This window comes from Diadema antillarum, unplaced genomic scaffold (genome assembly GCF_040938485.1).
Source record: "Diadema antillarum isolate AM-2024a unplaced genomic scaffold, OU_Dant_1.0 seq00000563_RagTag, whole genome shotgun sequence".
NCBI lineage: Eukaryota > Metazoa > Echinodermata > Echinoidea > Diadematoida > Diadematidae > Diadema > Diadema antillarum.
Window position 1 is genome coordinate 2,975,929 of NW_027271502.1, and position 19,912 is coordinate 2,995,840.

Consider the following 19,912-nt stretch of genomic DNA (forward strand, 5'->3'; position numbering starts at 1 on the left):
ATGGTTTATAATGTAAAGCTTTGGAAACATCTTTTTGTCATGCAAAACAGAAACATCGAAACACACATTGTCACTTTTGTGATGAGTATGTGACAGTGGATTATTAAGAAAGGTTTATATTATAACCGTCGGTTTTTGTTTTGTTTTTCTTTTCTTTTACAGATACCCGCGTCATTATCAAACGAAGGCGAAAAATGTCCGCTCAATGCTCTGCCCAAGCCATCTCCTTGCTCTGACCATAAAGCTATTCTGTGTATAAGCTCCATGCTCTCGCGGTACAAGAACACCACGCCCACTGAAAGGTACCTTACTGGGGGGTGGCATACCACCCCACCGTGGCCCAGGAAAGACGCGGACAGTCATATTTCATCGTTTCCCGAGACAACTCCTTTGAATTCCGCCCCCAGATGGGAAATGGGCATATCCTCCTTGATCGTTTGGTCTTATTACCTTTTCCGCTTTGCAGTTCTCATTTTACATACCCTCATGGATAATGAACGAATGCGGAAAAAAAACAGCAACAAAAACTTAAAATCTTCCGACGACTCCTTTGGAATTTGAACATTGTTGGGGGAGATATCGAAATGCCTTTGTCATGAGTAATGCAAGCTCATTTTAGGTCAATTTTCGTTGTACTAGTAACCGTTACTCTCTCAATCTCTCTCTCTTCAACTCTGTCTGTATAAAGTAGTCATAGTACCGTAGCCCCATGGTACAGCTTACACGCAACACCACCACATAAGAGCAACTTTTTATCAGGGAGATGAAAGAGAGACTGCCCGCTTTCGCGTCATTGGAATCGATTTCGTACAGTGACCAGTCTAGGCCTAATCGTTATATAGATCAGACCTGATTTGTCTCTATTCGTAACTCACTTGACATCTTGTATCGTATGCCTATAATAAGACAGTATTTAATTGTCATAATAGCCTATAGTTCCCTGACATTCTGAGCAAAAATCTATTGAAAGCCCCCATCTATTCCCACTATCATCATGAGACCATGAAACATACACACACACACACACACACGCACACACATATACACACGCGTATATATTATGTATAATGTATTATGTACACATAATGTATGTATATAAAATACAATCAAACAAATTATCTCTTTGGAAGCTGTAAACATCGTACGAGATAGACCATCAAAGTCTCCTTTCACGTATGCTTTAAAGCCTGATAAAACGTGAAAAAATAACTTCGAAAGGAGTTGATGCCACAAGAAGGAACGCAATCAATGTCCCAGATCAAACGTGATGGGAGACGCAACCCATCTTGTCAGGCGGTGTCTTATTGGGTTTTACGGTTATGGATATCGGAAGAGGGTTTGAAGCATAAATCATGTATACCTCAGCTTCCATCAGTCAAGAGACAGGGTTTGCTGCTACTGGCCATATTTTTTGCTGGAACGGAGTTATGCGGAGTAAAATACACTGGAAGAGCTTTTTCCTCCGCGAAGAAATATGTAGCAATGTCGGAGGTCAGAGAAAGTTTGTTGAGTGAAGGAGTCCGCAGGTCGCATGATATCCATGCTGAACATTATGGCTCGCGATTCTCCAAGGAGGTTTCTTGAAACGGTAGGACCCAAAACTATGTGGGTTGTGAAATCTTGGCCTGTGACAAGTTGTGCCGTGCCGTACATACAGGTGAACAAACGCTTTTATACCACCTGTACTGTGTTCAGAATATGGCGAGTTGCAATTCCATAGTTACGAAAAATGGGAGTTTATTACAATTGAAGAGTATATTTGGAGTACCAGAATGACAGAAGTAATCTCAGATCGACACAGAGACCAAACTTGACAGTAAATTATGAGGATAATTAATCGCATTTTTCCTATATAGGTGCATGCTTGTGGCATCTACTGCAAATTACATCTGGAAAAAATGTTGCTTTCAAAAGCGGACAATATCAATACATTATGACGACGACTTCACTATTGTACCACTCTTTGAATTTTATTTAATCCTTTACAACAGTATAATTGAGACCCTGTGGCTACAATTTAAATGCAGGTTATAAAACTGACAGCTGTGGAGTGCAGAGTTTTTTGCTTCATTCCCCTCGAGTGCGGATAAGAAACTTTTCAACACTTTATTTCTTTTGTTGTTTGAGTTGACAGAAAGCTTCCTAGCACTATGAGAAGATTACTTTCATTTCGACTAGTCGGAATTTATCTTGGAAACTCTTGCGTCATTCAACAAAATTACAAACGAAGGCTACACTTGCCGTATTTCGTTTGGCTTCCTCGGAAAAAGAGGTCTCATTGTTCACGGACGGAAATTTGACATTTGCTCGTAGACATCATTAATCAACGCAGTTCCCATCCTCTTACGAATCCTGGGATGACCTGCAGTACACTCTTCAACAGACTCAGTTGTATGCTGCATCCATTAACGACTCTTAAAAACACTGACTTTTCTTTCCAGTAAATCAATTCAAACTGAAAAGTACTACGACTGTTCAAAAAGGATAGAACTATAACATTGTTAATGGATGCGTACAAAATGTGTCAGCGCACAACAGTTTTGTACTTTATTACCCCGGCCATGCATGAATGTTTTAGTGTTCCTGATGCGTATCTCCTTATAAGTGTAGATTTTTTTTCATACATGTAATTGCCTGCAATAATTTACGATGCATTCACGTCAAAACTACATCAAAACATCATTACTAACTGCAACATCTTATCCAAGTAGGATTCGTCTTCTTGTTGTGAGTGTATGTTGCTTTCTTCAGCCCGATTAAACGCTTTCTTCACTCTTGTTCGGTCTACTTTTTGACATTACACATTATTTCCTTCCATCCATCGCCGACTCAGATATTGGTTCCTGTATATGACAGCCCTCTTCCCTTGCTCCGGTGTTATGAAGGAAGTACCTTGATTTTGTTTGATCGTGTGACGCACCGTCAGCAACATCATCGCTCTTCATGGTTTGCAGGCGGGAGCAAAATGTGGTGATCACTCGTCTTTCACCTCCTACCTACCTCCCTAACTTCTCCGGAGTGTTTTCTGCCCCCGCTTAGCCAAGCTCACGCAGCTCCGCATACACAATAATCGACTCTATAACTTGGGGGAGATAAAGGTCATGGTGGTACTCCATCACGAATCACTCCTCCACCAGAGCGCCAAAAGAAGGGTGAGTGACTTCCTGGATAAAACAGCTTGTGACACGTTATTAAAGGTAATCGCCCTCGCCGATGAACCCAGTCGAGACCAACATCAGACCTCTCTCGTTCAGTTCATCTCACGCTGTATAGAAGTAGGCCCGCATGCTTCTTTTACCAAGTAGGTATGATAGGCGAGTACCTCCTTGGTTTTACCATCTTCCCTCCAAAACGTGATTATGTGTATATCTTTGAATTCAAAGGCTCTTTGATTTTCAATACCATAATCTTGCACTCTAATACCAAGTAAGTCAACTGGCTGGAGCCAGGAGGTATGGACACTAATCTTTTTCAAGGAAAACAATGACAATGACAATAATATAAGACTGATTTTGTGGAAAGTTGAAAGTTTCACCTTTCATCAAACCAAAATCTATCACTTGATAAGAGATCATGAACTAGAGAGGAGGCTTGTACTGACAGTATGAATCTTAACTTTATATCACACATATAAAGAATAAATAAAATGCTCTCAATAGTAATCTCTTTAGCTTCTTCCTTCAAAACGTTCAAAAGAACTCTTCGGTGAAGATGGTATACATACGTGTATGTGAATTTCCTTCCCGCACATCGAATCATTTTAAAAAGTCCACATCACGTTCGACTTTTAGAAATACAAAAAATCATACAAACCGTTCGATATAGGCGATATAAGTTTCGCCGAAATCGGAAGTGAAATAATGAATTCATGGAACAAAGGGTGATGTTCGTTAATCCGAAATCAAATAAGGTTTGTTATTCCGAAACACACAGATTCCGTATACCTACATATTCGTTAATCCCAAAATGAAATAGGGTTCGTTACTCCGAACAGTTTGTGGCGTTATTCGGAGGGTTCGTTATTCCGAAGGTTGGTTAATCCGGAAATGAAACAACGTTCGTTATTCTGAAGGTTGGTTGATACGAAAATTAAATCAGGTTCCTTATTCCGAAGGTTCGTTAATCCACAAATGAAAAGAAGGTGTGTAAAAAACGAACCATCAGAATCACAAACCATATTTCGTTTTAGAATAACGAACCTTTTTCTCAATTTCAGATTAACGAACCCTTGGAATAAAGCCTCATTTCATTATCAGATTAATGAACCTTCGGAATAACGAACTGTAAACCGTAACAAAGGCCCCTCCCTTTTTCATAAAACTGTGATGATAGGAACCATATGTGCAAATGCTATATAACCCTTTCCCTACACCTACAAGTGTTCCAATAATGGGTGATAAAAAGATCATTTGGTACGAAAGATTTAATTCTATCTTCCTAACTTGATCGTCTTTCATTTTCATAAGAAATTTATAATTGATAAAAATCTACTTTACACACGTCATTGTGACCAATACTGTACCACGGTTTCATGAAGACCTGTAAAACTTTACAATCCAGTTAACTTCCTTATTTTACATTCAATTCTGTAGAAACCCGAACCATTTTGTTTGTGTGATTTTACACTATTTAACTTGGAGCAGAATCGCAGGTTAACTTACTGATCAATGACTTTATTTACGAAGAAATCTTCACCGATACGGACGCAGAGGAATGGGAGAATGACATATTAGCAAGAGTAAAAAAAAAAATGTGAATGTTGTACCATGGACTCTGGGGTTCATGGTTGTACGGTACATTCCGGAGGGTGCCGAATCGGCAAAACGTAAACAAATTTTCAAAAATTTGCGGAACATCACGTACTGTTACTGAAGTCAACACAGATAACACTGTCTCTCAAGGTATTTTTTTTCTTGTTCGTTTACGACCATGTTATCGACGGACTAGTTCTATTGGAATGAATCTTATTTTTTAAACAAAAAATTTTCCAGGGAAAGCCTTGATGATACGTAGTCATTTTATGCGATGATTCCAGTCAAAGAGACTAGAAAGGTTAGTGGAGCATTTATCTGTTTTTAGTGTTTCAGGCTTCTATCGACCTATACTGAGTACTATAAAGGAAATCTGAGGAATGTTTGCTATAATGAATAAATGTTTTCTGATGATTGAATCTAATAATGTTGATATCAATCAAAATCTTCAAGGAGTGTTCCACTCCCAGGAGACCTTTCCTCGAAACATTTCAATGAGTTCTGCCGATGATTTACGCTGCATTCTTCTGTATCTGCAGATATCATTAAGTACACCTGGTCCTCGGCTGTTCAACACTGATTACTGCTCCTTTCAATGAGCATTTGGTTTAACCAGGGAGGTGAGATAACGAAGAGATCAGTTCTGTGGCAAGTGGTGTCTTAATTTAATAACAACAATAGTGTTGGAGAAGACCTCGGGAAGACCTCCAACCCTATACAACTACATCTGTATGAAAGTGAAGAAGGAGAAAAAGAAGTATGCTCGAAAACTTAAGCGAGGGGGTGGCTGTTAGAAGCAAAGTGCAGAAAGCGACAACATTTTATTTCAATCGTATGTCGTGACACCAGTTAGAAAGCACGTGAAAGATGCGACGAAATTACAGGCGGGTGACGATATACTTTGGTGGACTGGACCCGTCAGAAGGCGGACAAGAGTTGTTTTATACAGTGAAGGTAAAACTGTGTCACTCAAACCTGGGGTGAAGGTCACGAGTACGCCTCTCCATGCACGCCCCCTGATCCTAAACTGGTATTTGCATCTTCAGCAGTGACATATCTTTTTTTCTGACTCTTTCTGATGGGAAAGGCATTAGGACCTAATCACTATACAATGAAGCACGCCAAGCTAGTCTCGTGTTTAAAAGAACAAATTATGACATACATGTATTTTTGTAAACGTAAACTCGTCAGGACATTCAATCTATTTCATTTCATTCCATGTATTTCATTTAAAACAAAAATACAACTACAACTAGACTTTTGAATCTAAATACGTTTACGTATCTATTTACATTTATCATGCGCTACCATTGTGTACGAGGCGATTGATGAAATTAATGATAGTGAAAATCTACTCCAATTTCACATTGACGTAACTACGTTACACTACAATGAGTAAAATTAGCTATAAGTGAACTGAATAGCAAAAAAGAGTTGGTAAATATAGCAATATACAATATCAGTTGATTACGGAATCTCTCTGTCTCCCGCGTTACACACACACACACACACACACGCACACGCACACACACATTCCCTCCAAACTTTCGATATAAACGCACGGTCATTCGACCCCCTATCAGGATTGTAATTTTATCTTGACCTTTTCAACTTTCGCTTTTATATGTCTGAATGTTTCTCAAGAGATAGAAGGTTTATTAATAGAGAGCCTCGATAAACCTTTTTTGAATCAACGTTCTAAATTGTCTCTGCTCCCGGAACAACTGTTGAGCACATGTTAGCTGGCAGGAATCTCTGAATGGGCCCTGTAGGATGGTTGGCACGACTGAACCAGCAAGCGTCACGGGACCATGGCAAAGCGAGTCGATTCCATCTGCCTTTTTTCCACTCTGTTCCAATATGTAAACTAATCTGCTCAATACCGTGGGGAGACGACGAATATCGACTTTGCCGAAATAAATGGCGCCTACTTATTGGAAGAGACAAATGCGAAATCCCGATCAGTGCGCCATTCAACAGGTGCGCACTGACGTTTCTTTGGAAGATGAATGTCAAGTTGCATCACAACTGACAGCACCAATGGATGCGAGCGACTCCCTCGCTGTCCCGCGGACGATCCTGTTTCAAATGTGTGTGTGCGTGTGTGCGTATGTGTGTGTGTGCGCGAGTGTGACTGCTCTTGCAGGAAAGAGGCATATTTCTCATCTGGCGACTTCTTGAATCTTCTGGTGGTGGATGATTTTTCATTCGACCCTGACAGCTGATACCGAAACTTCGAGGTTGTGATGGCATAATGCCACTGCATCCAGAGCCCCTCTTGACCCTACAATTTGTACCCAAATTTCAGATCAAACTACGTTTCAATAAGCCGGGCTGGCGCAAGGACAATTTTCTTCCTAATAGGCCAGTATTTTGATAAAAATAATGCGGGTCTTTAGGAGAATATTTACACTAATATGAGACAAGCAATCACATTTGAGTTGTGGCACGGTTGCGGCGCGTGTTGTCGACTTCCATTTTGCATCGGGGGAAGATAGGATGCGACATTTTGACGGATGAGTTCGGCAGCTGAAGAAGGGCCTATACAGCCACAACACCAGAACTGTCATAACCGTTAGAATAGATCGCTCTAAATAATCAGATCGACTTGAATGGGATGCCTCTACGTCCAGTGCTCCTTATGTCGGCCAGCTGATTTGTCTGTGGTTTGAAAAGCCCCAAGTGGTACACATCATGGCGGATAAGTTTATGACAGATTAGCGTAGATTACGGCAGTTTTCTGTCAGTTCGTCAAGTCCTTCAGCTCTTTATACGTTGTTGCATTCAAAACCGCCAGTTTGATTTTCTACATAAGACGATCGAACTACCTACTACATTGTAGGCCTATAGGCCTACTTCTATCTATGCAGGAGTTATTCTGACTCACTTCCAAAAATCGAGTATCAAACGTCCACGAAAATACTTTCTCAAAACAGCGCATGTTGATTCAAATAAAGGGGAAAATCGTACATAATTTTTCATTGACTAATTGCACATATTGTTTGTAAATGTAATGCAAGTAATTCACAAGCAAAATAAATGTAGAACAAAATTGCATGGACGGAATAAAAAAAAAAGTAGAAAGCTGCTACCGAAACAGAGGTAAAGGAAAAAGTTAAGAGGAGGCACATTCATCAGTAAAGAGACTTACAATTCAAGAATAATGAATCGTGCTCAACTCCTTATGTGTTGACAATCTTACCCGTTGATGACACCATTCTGGGCGAGGACTGTCACCACCACGCATGCCAAGAGTACGAACACAGATGACCGCAGCATCTTGTCTGGACTTCCCAGCACGGAGAGGATTAATGACGCTGATGAAAGCTACAACATCCAACTTGCTCCTGTACATCGCATGGAAAAGAGAAACGGCGAGAAAATGTCGAGACTCATTGCTTCCTGAGTATATCACATCATTCTCTCCAACGTTTTTATGATATTTTCATCCACACTTATTTGCTTTGTTCACTTATATTTCTACATCTGTCGCAAAATGCTGTGTCCTCTTCCAGTTCTTTTACTTTCCTTCTCTTAATTTCCTTATTGCTCCATTTTCTTCTTTTCCTTCTTCTTCTTCCTGTTCAATTCAATTCAATTCAATTCAATTCAATTCAATTCAATTCATATTTTATTTCCTTTTTCTAAAAAAAAAAATACATATCACATTCTTCGGGAACAGAGAACAAGGCAAGCAAAACTATGTGAAGTTTTACCTTGTTTTCTTCATCTTCCCGTTCATTTTTCTTTCCTCCGAAAAGAGTCGCATTTTTATTGCAAAGGAGGAAAACTTCAGGACATATTCATTATCTCGACACACAGATAGTTACAAACGTCAGAACCAAATTCTGAATTCTACAAAGGGTGATGGTTTGTATTTGATATCAAAAGTAACACAAATCTAATCACGAAGAGCAATTTGCCATCAACTTACATCACGGCACATTCAACTATATAGAACTTCTATAGAGCACAGTGTACCTGCGGTTTAAAATGCCAGATTCGTGAGTGAATATTAGGACAAAATATGAGGGGATACGATATACTATAAAGAAATATTCACAAATCCTTCCCATGTTCGTTCATCATCCCGGCATTCAGTCAAATCCACGGTATGATGTTCGTGGGAAGCATGCAGTCACACGAATTCGGAATAGAAAGCCAACTAAGAATTTATGTGACGTTACACTTTTACAGCTCGGGGATATCCCTTTAAAAGTTGACTCGGATAAATAGAGCATAATCACATAAACAGAATGACAGGAGTGCCGGTGATATTGGCCATGAAACAAGACGGCTGTGGAAGTCTAAATATAGATTTAAAAAAATAAGAATGATATCAGTTGCAACGCAAGAATGCAAACACACGGTGATTCATAAAGTAATATTGACATTCGGAAAGGGGAGGAGGCAAGAGTTCTGACAAAGAGAATGAATTTATAAGATTGTTCACACCAATGGGACAGTTATTATGATATGATGCCTAATACTTAATGTCACGAATGATTTTATTGTATTGTGAATACATGAAGTTTAATCTAAAAATTCCACAGTTTTCTCGCCTTTCGTGAGGTTCAAATAAAACGTCGGCACACTTTAATGTTCGATTGTGTTCTATCTGAATCAACCTGTACCCGGGAAGACATTTTTTCACTTCAAGAAATTCAGTATGAATAATTAATACAAATGTTCACAAATCATATTTGGACAATACACTAAATTCAACTCTCTGTTACACAGAACTTTGAAAAATCTTTCCAATATACATAAATTTTCATCTTTACTTGCAAGTCTTGCACGTTCAACTTGTAATTGAGTTAAAGGGATCGTATAGTTTTGGTTGAGACCTAATTTCAGGTTTCTAACATTTTTTGGTGAGATAATGAGAAACCTGTTACGAAATATGAAAGAGCATGTAATTCCATGAGGAATTCAACGTTTATTTGATGAAAATTGGTTTTAAAATGGCTGAGATATCCAAAACAGAGCGATTCTAATAAGTGTGGGACCCACACCTTATTACGATCGCTTTGTTTTACTGTGTTTTTGGATGTTTCAGCCATTCCGAACCCGATTTTAATCAAATAAACTTTTCATTTCTCTTAAAATGGTATGCTCTGTACTACTTCATAAGTGTTTTCTTGGTATCTCGCAAAAAGTTGAAAGCCCAATTCTCATCTCCACCAATACTGTACCATCCCTTTAAACACCTGTCGATAATCGAGACATCTCATTTCACTTCTTCCGCACAGAACTGTACATGATCGTCGACAACATGATGATCAGCCCTACTTTGATCCCAGCTCTTGTCAAGTCAAGAATATTGATGTCGTACTTTGGCAACGTCTTGCGATTCCCTCCCCTCTCCCCTCCCCCCCCCCCCCCCCCCCCCGGCCCCGCCATCATCAATAAGGAGGAGATGGGTAGTCAGAGAGTTGCTGGAGTCTTAAGGTCACAGAAATACGGCAAGTGGAGTTAACATTGCCGTCTCTTGAGGCGGGATATTTTACAAAGTTTGTGAGATATTCACGAATGATAGGAAAATCATTTCCTCCCGTCAAATCCGGTGAGTGGGCGTGTGCATAGTCAGATTCCATATGCTGGGTAATACCGTTGTCGGATGGGGTGGGGTGATGGGGGTGTCATGGCGGAGGGAAATAGCTGTACGTCCACAGTCGACAAACACAACGCTGTGAAAACAGAAGTATGGTTCGACAAGTTTACGACTGTACGGAAAGGCATTTTCATTGCGTGCGCATCGTCATCATTGTCTGTATGTCACCATTAATGACCAATCTAATGCTTTATTGGGGTAAAATCAAAACCAAATCTAGATTACCACGCACTGGAGTAAACATGCAATGCTTTAAAAAAGGATGTTGACATTTTTAGGGTTTAGGGTTGGGGTTGGGGCCCAAACAGCTACACACCTCGTAAGAATCTTGGTCAATTTAAATTCGTCTATATAACCAGATCAACACAAGAAACATCAGCGCGAAGCCTCCGATCAGAAATAGTAGCAGGAGAAAGGGCGAGACGTTTCTTTCACACTGGGCTTGGAGATCAATTCTCGAAGGAGTCCAAGTAATGAACCCTTAAAAGGTTGCCAATTTCCCTCTAAATAGAATTTGTGGAATGCTAAGGATAGCTTCTATCATCGTTTATTAGCCCTCCCTTGGACTGTCAGCAAGTCGCAATCAAAATCACTCATGACTCAGCACAATGATACCATTCCAACGATTATTTGTCACGCACAAGATTTACTGATCGTTGCTAATTTACCGCATCATATGTTGAAAGGTCAGGTTTCTCGTCTTGTGTCCCTCTCCACTAATTGTGAACTGAAAGCTTATTGAGAAAAAAGAGAAGAAGAGAGTCAAAACTATTTGAGCTCATTAGAAGTCAAGAAGAAGGAACCTCTCCTGATTTCACATTCATGACGGACGGCTGCGAAGCGCGATGAAAAACGCGCCGTGACTTAAATCGCCGTTACCTCTGACACCATGGCGATTCGTTAACCCGCGAACTCATGGACGAAGAAGGCCTTTCCATCGTCTGCCGTAGCCTCACGACCTATCACGATTTGCCTGGTATTCGCCCGTCTGAAACATGGGCTTTTTTTTCTTTCTCTTTTTTTTTCCACGCTGAATGTCCCATTCGAGTTTTGATGACCAGATGCGATCGTCGAGGGGCATGTTACCGCACAACAGAGGACCATGTTGAGACAGAGGTGGCGCGCTCTCACATACATATTGCGATAGAGAATGTCCCCTATTACTTGCAAGCCCCGCGACTCCGGTAAAATGTGTTTACATGATACTTTCTCTCCCCCCTGTGGGAAAATAAAATGTGACAATGAACCCGACGGGCAGACTAAAGACTGGGAGAGACATCAGTCAGTCTGAATTACTGTATTTGTACTAAATAGTGTGTCTGAATAAGTTCATAATAAATGTAGTTTCAGACAGAAGTTTGCCTTGATAAAAGACAAATCGGCAATGTACTATTGACGATGGCAACTGTCAAGTTTGTGTGTGTGTGTGTGTGTGTGTGTGTGTATGTGTGTGTGTGTGTGTGTGTGTGTGTGTATGTGTGAAAGAAACACATAAGAAATCAATATGATGCACTCTAATCGACAAGACAAGAGTAAGAATGAGACATGATTATCATGATGATTATCAGATAGCCAACGATATGTTTGAGAATTCAAATTCTGTGTCCATCTATCAACTGCATTTTCACTCCTCATTTCGACTTTGTCAATTCTCCATGCTATGTATGTACGTCTCTACGATTGGATTTCGAGGACTTTCACCGTCTACCAATCATTCTTTCGGTTACAGTTCGTTATTCCGAAGGCACGTTATTCTGAAGGTTCGTTAATCCGAAGGCACGTTATTCTGAAGGTTCGTTATTCCGAAAATGAATCGAAGTTCGATATTCCGAAGGTTCTTTAATCCGAAATGAAATGAGGTTCGTATAATTCCGAAGGTTCGTTACCACGCACTGTATTTTTTTTCTCGGAATAACGAACTTAATTTCATTTTCGGATTAAGGAGCCTTCAGAATAACGAACATCTCCCCATCCTTATACATGTCTAGCCAACGCAGGACAGTATCCCCCTCTATCCTCCCTCCATTTTGTTTTCACGTCGAGGGCAGGACACATCAAAGGCTACGTCCTGTCTCAAGGTGACAAATTAATTAGATTATACATGATACGGATATAAATAGAGGGGAACATCCTCATAGTCTGGAAGTACACCATAACATAGATGTTGGGCTCTCCCTTCAAAGGGAACGCAGCGCGGCTAATTGTTTATGCGGATTTTTCCAAGGAGCTTCATGATTTTTCTAATTTTGACGGCGTATATAAATGCATAAAGCGACGGTATCAAATATGTATCGTTAATCATTACACTAACGCTCTGTGTTTTTCTATATTTACCTTATACTTTCGAGAGTCTTTCACTAAAAGGTGAGACAGGAACTTTCGACGGGAAAGTTTTCACAAAACGTATGTATTGTTTCAGCCAATGTACAAAGAATAGTGAAACGCTCAATGAAAGCTTCAGGAAAATCGGATAACATCCGTTCAAAAGTTACGATATTTTCAGTTGCTTTCAGTGTGCTTCCCTCTGACTCTTCAACACTTCGCAATGTCACCGCAGTAACGAGAAAAGAAGCAGTGCAGAGTTTTAGCTTCAGTTTTTTTTTTCTTACAGGAAAATCAGGTATTTCCGTGATCTTCTGCTGAATTGAATTTCATTCTTTATACATTTGGAGGAGCTTGATTAAGACAATGATCATTCAATGTACGAGCAGAATCAAAAGTTTTCGGAAATTCCTCCTGTTGCCGTCGTATTGCTCTACTATACTGCGACAAATTTCTGTTTTTCTGAGCGTTTTCCCGATCTTCGTACATTCGCTGAATCCACAAATATCTGCGAACTTACCCTTACACATGACAGCTTGCATATTAGTATCACGTTTAATGATCGGCAAAAGAATTGCCAAGCATTAGATTTATTTGTTTTTTGTATTCAAATCCGCTTTGAATCATGTTTTCTTTTTCTTTTTTTGATGATGGAAATAAACAAACTATTGAATTGAATTGAAAAGAAACGGATGATGTTCGTTAATCCATAGGTTTGTAAATCCGTAAATGAAATAAGGTTCATTATTCCGAAACACACACATTCGCTATAAGATGTACTGAGAGACAAAAGAAACGAGTGATGTTCGTTATTCCAATTTTTCGTTAATCCAAAACTGACGTAAGGTTCGTTTCGTTATTCTGAAGATTCGTTAATCCTAAAATTTGAATTTATTTCTTCCTTTTGAGTGACCTCTTATGATAATTTGCATATCTCATCCTGATGATGAAGTGGTAGACGAGAAGGGTGACATAAAGAAGGGAATGGAAAATACTCCTTTTTTCATCAGTAATAGTTACAGATTACACAGTATTCCAGTTCGTCAATAAGTTTGTGTTTGTGTGTGTTTTTGTACATGTCTGGCGTGTGTGTGTATGTGTGTGTGTGTGTGTGTGTGTGTGTGTGTGTGTGTGTGTGTGTGTGTGCGTGTGTGCGTGTGTCAGTGTGTGTGTGCGAGTCTACATAGCGTAATATCCTACAACTTGTGTAATAATAACACCGTATTTTGCCACTAAATGAGGTTCATTTCACTTTCGGATTTACGAACCTTAATTCATTTTCGGATTAACGAACCTCCGGAAGAACATTTCTTATTTCATTTTCGGAATTACAAGCCTTCGGAATAGCGGAAATCGTTTTATTTTCGGGTTGTCGAACCTTCAGAATAACGAAACAACGTACCATCTTGTCTTTAACTTTAAAAGAGATTTCCATGTGCTAGTATTCCACATGAATGTATGTAAAATTGTTATAAGTGAAAGGCTCTGATGTGTCAATCCTTGTCATAAAATGTCACAAAAATCAAAGGACTCGAAAATCGGCTTGAAAATACTCGAATTCGATGCATCTTGCACGTACCGCAATGCGATAGGTATGCATACAATCCAACATGCGTGACAAATTCAAGGAGAAAAAATAAAAAGCAAACGCTCATCGAAACTACGACATTCATAAAATGAGAATAACATGATCCGGCGCTTCGAAATATAGCCCACCAAAGTACGTGCAATTCGCAAACTCGGCTTCCTTCCCGTTGCATGTCTGACAGTACACAGAAGTTGTGAACATACGTCGAGGATAATCAGGAAAGTAGGAGTGGAGGGATGGTGAGAGAGAGAACTAGAAGAAGGGGGGGGGGGGGTAGAAGAAGAAAGAGGGGGAGTTGAAAAAAAAAAAGAGAGGAATGATATGTCATGACTACTTCACAAATATTTGGACGTCCCACATGAGCAAGCCACACAAAATTCCGGAAAAAACAGGATGAGGAAAAAAATAATTAATATTTTTCCTTGGCAGTTGGCGCTAGCAAAAAACAAAACAAAAACACAAACAAAAAGAAAAAAAAACTGAAAGGGAAAGTCTGTTTTGAATTTTAATTCGGGGAAAGGTGATGCTGAAAAGTATGCTGAAAAGTACCGTCAAATTACACAGCCCTTTCTTTCATGGAATTCAAACTCAGTGAGTGTAAATCCGGTCAAATTACACTGTTCTTTCCTTCTTGGAAATCCTGATCGAAATGTTCAGCTATTGACCTGCAAATCCGCAGCACGCGTCCCCTTTATTTTCTAAGAAAGCATCTCTTTCTTTTCCTCGCTCGCTTTCTGTCTGAGTGTTGATCTGTCCGTCTGTCTGTCTCTCTTCTCCAATACTCGTTCACTGTCTTCGCATATCGATATTGAGTATATATGACAAAAACGTCATTATTGCTAGATGTGACCAGGGCTGCGGGAGATCCCCGCGGACCATGAGTCATACTCGTGTATGCTACCTTCATGCCATGACAAACCCGATCGAAGGACATGTTCAAGAGGTGGTGGGGGGGGGGGGGGGGGTAGCGCTTTGACACATGATGAATTACTAGTACCTCTGAAAATCATTATTGATATACATTAACATTGGTCTATTGTTTATTATGTCAACACTTCCCATGTAGACATAATTATTCAAAGTTCACTTGTTCGATTACTAAGAGGAAAGGCAGAGAAAGGTGAATTAAATTGATTTGCAAACTATCCCGGAAGCACCCCCCCCCCCAAAAAAAAAAAGAAAAAAAGAAAAAAAGTAGAGTTGAGTTTCTTTTCAAATGATACGTTATGTTGTAAAATATACTAGTAGTCTTCTCACTCATCACCAAACTATGAGTGTGTTACGTAATAGGCCTATGCAGCTCCCAAACTGTGGAATCAACTACCCAAAACTCTCACCAGCTAGCAATATATCTTCATCTTCAAAATAGAAAACATCTGAAAATTCACTTGTTTCATTATTATTATTTTTTTGTTTCATTATTAATAATTCAATGGTAAAGCGCATTTGACCATGTACGTTAATGGAAAATGGGCGATATAAATGTATTATTATCATTACCATTATTATTATCATTATTATCACGATTATTACAAAATGGAAGCCACTGGAAAACGCATCAAGTGCATTCAATTTGTCCTATATAAGAGTCCAAAACAGCGTATGTGTTCTGATTGACGATAAGAATGACATAGGCGGCATGCAAGTGCAGAAGTTGGTCTTAAACACTGGCCTAAATTGGATTGGACCTTCGCAAGGTGAGAATGATATGAAGTTACTCATTGCAAAACTGAGCTGTAATTTCAACTCAATCTCATTTCAAAACAACAACAACAACAAAAAGAAAGGTCGTTGAAAATTAAGAGGAGGAAGCACGATGTGCCAAATGGAAGATCCAAAAATAGTTTTCCATTTTTCTTTGGCAATAAATATATCTGTGGTCAATCATTTTTGGTATTGGGCGATAAATTAATTATCAAGCATTAGGGCAACTTTTCTGGTCAAGGGTTCCCCACCTGATCGAAATTGTCTGAGGACCACCTACAGATGAAGGTTCTGCTGCCTTTATCTTTAATGGCACACTTTCCTGATTTATCATCACAGTTATATTCGCGAAAATAATTACGTAGAGTCGAGGTGATAAATTCTAATATCCCATTTGGATGCTTTCTTGATGTCTTTTCATTTCATGTGGTTGGAAAATGGAAGTAGAGTGAGGCCGTAACTACAGTTTACTCACGTGGCCAACTGATATCATGGTCACTGGCAGGTCGCGTGAAAGTGTGGCACGTGCTCATTTTTTCTTCAGCATTTGTCCTGGATCTTTGAATCGCATTGCAAAGAGATATCGATTTCCTTTGAAGGTTATACAGTTGGATCACTGTTATTCTTTTTCTTTTTAAATCTATCAACGCTTCGTTCCGTCTGACCTTTTTAGATTCGATGTCTCATGTTAGCAGACGAAGAGAGACGAGCTCGCTATAGGCGGACCAACAAGAACTCAGTTTCAACTTCTACGGATAGCTAAGGAGGTATGTGATACCTCACTGGGAGAACCGAATTGCGCAAAATCTTTATGTCTTGTTTGGGCTGCGTGATGATGAGAAGAACACGATGATGTTCCTCGTTCGCAATGTAAAGATAAAAGTTCCGCGTACTCTAGATGTCGAGAAAGAAAAAATGAAAATCAATCCACCAAAATCGAATCAAATCAAATCAACTCAGCTCACCTCTACTCAATTCAATTTAATTCAATTCAATTCAATTTAACTCAAGTCAACTCAACTCAGCTTAACTCAACTCAGCTTAACTCAACTCAGCTCAATTCAAAGTCATAATTCTGAGCTCGTAAATCCTCTCGGGATCATTACGTGTCATTCATATACCTCTGACATCATCTACGTAGTTACACTGCAGTACAGATGGCTGAACTATTGAGACTGATAAGCAACTCAAGGACTAACGAAAAATGGTCAAATCATGATAAAGTTTGCACATCTTCACGGCAAAATTTCGAATGTAGCACAACAGTTTTTGTTGTATTGCAATCACTTTTTCATAATGCATACTAGGGGAAAGAAGAAGATGGGAAACGGGAGGGGCGAAGGAAGGAGAAAAAAAGGCAACGAGAGGAGGATGTTGCTGCTGCTGCTGCTGATGATGATGATCATGAGAATAGTTCTTGAAAATTATCTGGTCGTCAACTGGTCCCAAGAAAAATTAGCTTTGACTGGTGGCATTAGATGACTAGGCTGCACGGAATCGTGAGACAATTCGCAACTTCAGGTTCGTTGGAAGGATTTCGCGAACAACTTACAGTGCTCACATGTCCCTGGTTTAACAGTGGATGGTTGTTGACTGGAGAGTCGATTTCTGAACAATCTGATGCGTATTCGAATCGAAAGGGACAATTCCGGAATCCCTGCAAGATTACCTGTGTCTGTCTGTTGTTACTGATGTGCATCCGGAAAAGCGAACAGAAAAGTGGTCGATGTACTCGTGAAAGTATTTGCGCAGGTGTCTGCTGCAGATTCCAAGAGATAATATACCAAACAATCATGTAAATCGTGTAAACAGGTTTTTTGCAATCAATCTAGAACATTTTTTTAAAAATCCCTCGTTCCTATATAGATTCTCTAATAAAGATATAAAGCAACCATAATAGACAAGTGTTCACAATTTATCTGTGACATCCCCCCCCCCCGCAATCATTAAGATGTTTGACAGAGCTGGTATAGGCCTACATGTTTGGTTATTAAATCTACAGGAAAATGGCATTAATCTTAATATAATATTCATGATGTCCTCTGATACTGCAGCTTTCATCACATCCTTTCATCTGATTGCCTCCTAATAGCTGATTATTGGATTATATTTTCAGCATTGTCGAGTATATTAAGAGCAATTTTATGAGGGGAGGATTGGTGATAAATAGGGAGAGCTAATCTACATGAGAGAAAGTCAGATTACAGCGTTGACAAATTCAAGACACTGTAAATGTCAGTATTCACTTCCTTCATTGATTGTACATATTTTATTTAGCCCCGAGAGATTGAATGTATAATCATGTGTGTGGGGGGGGGGGGGGGGGGGGGGGGGGGAGGGAGTCTGGGGTAAGTGGTGGCTCTCCGTTGAGCAACGTAAGTAGCATGAATTTCTTTAGTTGTTATCTAACGCTTTGTTGCGTTAGGCACACTGCTAAAAGTCCGGTGTTAAATAGTGAACACCGAGCTGGTGTTAAATTTTCGGTGCTCATTTATGGTGTTAAATTAACACCTCCGGGTGTCATTTCCAAATATAAAACTGTTTTTTGAAGAGTTTCTTAGTAACTGCACTTCTTGTTGATTTTTAATTTAAACAAGACGATCAAGAATTTTACATTAAAATACTAGATTTTTGAAAAAATGTGCAAATAAATTTACACCACAGTAACACCAGCTGGTGTGGTCTCTTATTGAAGCTGGACGGGTGTTAAACCATTAATATTAACACCAACAAATATCAAATCAACACCATGTGGTGTCATTTTTGAATTAACACCAGTACAGTGTCAAAATAACACCAGGTACAGTGTCAAATCAACACCACGAAGTGTCAGGTGAACACTTTTCAACACCATCACAGTGCATTTTCTACACCTGTGGGTGTGGTCCTCTATTGAAGTTTGATCGGTGTTAGATTTAACACCCATGGTGTTAAATCTAACACCGATGTTTTTACAGTGCATCTATTATAGAATTCGCAATACACACGGTTTTCCTTTTTCCCCCTCTTCGAATATTTGGAGAAACAGCCGCGACCCCTTTCTCATGACTGAGCTCCGCCACTTGTCACTGTCGCCAGGTAGAAATTCTCGGTTACGAAGATTAGAGAGACCTTCATCAAACCTTTATCAAACATCTTTTCATATTCATTTTTCCCCCTACATGTGCCCGTAAAGGTGCAGCGTGTCTGTCTCTTTCAACGAGATTGTGAATCATGGCTTGCCTGGCCTCGCGCGGACCTGGATTAGGGGTGTGCGGGCGCCCTATCAAGATGAAAGATGTCGGTTGATTATAGGTCAACAAAACCGAACAAGCTAATATCGCCAAGTACATCAGGATACATGCGAGCAATTAACACCCCGAGAGCAGCCCTCGCTGGATCCAAAGGGACAACAACAATATCAGTAATTTACGCTGACACTGATTTATTTAACTTTTGAAGAAGTCTCGTCTAGTCAAGGAAAGGGATGGGGGGTCGCAACTTCCTTGTTGGCTTCACAAAATGTCTAATTCAACTGTGCAAAGTCTCTTTCAACGGCTTCGTCTTCTTTCATATCTCTATCTCCAATTATTTCTGTACAGCAGACACCAGCAAGGCCATTCTCCACCTCCTATTCATCTTCTCCATGATCCCTTCTCTCTCTCTCTCTCTCCTTCCTCCTATCCTCAACGCGCTCCCAGACATTGCACGTGCCAGTGCAACCTTGTGCACACTCCTATCTCTCCTTTAGCATTTCCTACGCTGAGAGAATTCTCACATTTCTCCCCAAGAAATAACATTTTATTGGCAACTGCAAAATGTTTCCACATGTCCGATCCAACTGATCCTGTTAAATGTATACATTGGGAATGAAGGTCGAACTTGGGGTTGAGAGGTAGGACGTTAAATAGGTCAGGCTCCGTGTGAGGATCACGTTTCACGTGAAACTGTTTA

The 19,912-nt window shown here is 39.8% G+C and overlaps 1 protein-coding gene across 1 annotated transcript in view; it reads right to left on the reverse strand.

Moving 5' to 3' along the window:
• LOC139735080 (fibrillin-1-like) overlaps positions 1–19,912 on the reverse strand; it is a 137,481-nt gene that overhangs the window by 104,427 nt on the left and 13,142 nt on the right. Inside the window, exon 2 of the mRNA XM_071645852.1 lies at positions 7,954–8,098. Coding sequence (XP_071501953.1) covers positions 7,954–8,030 — 77 coding nt within the window. The 5' untranslated portion in view covers positions 8,031–8,098. The remainder of the gene's footprint in view (positions 1–7,953; positions 8,099–19,912) is intronic.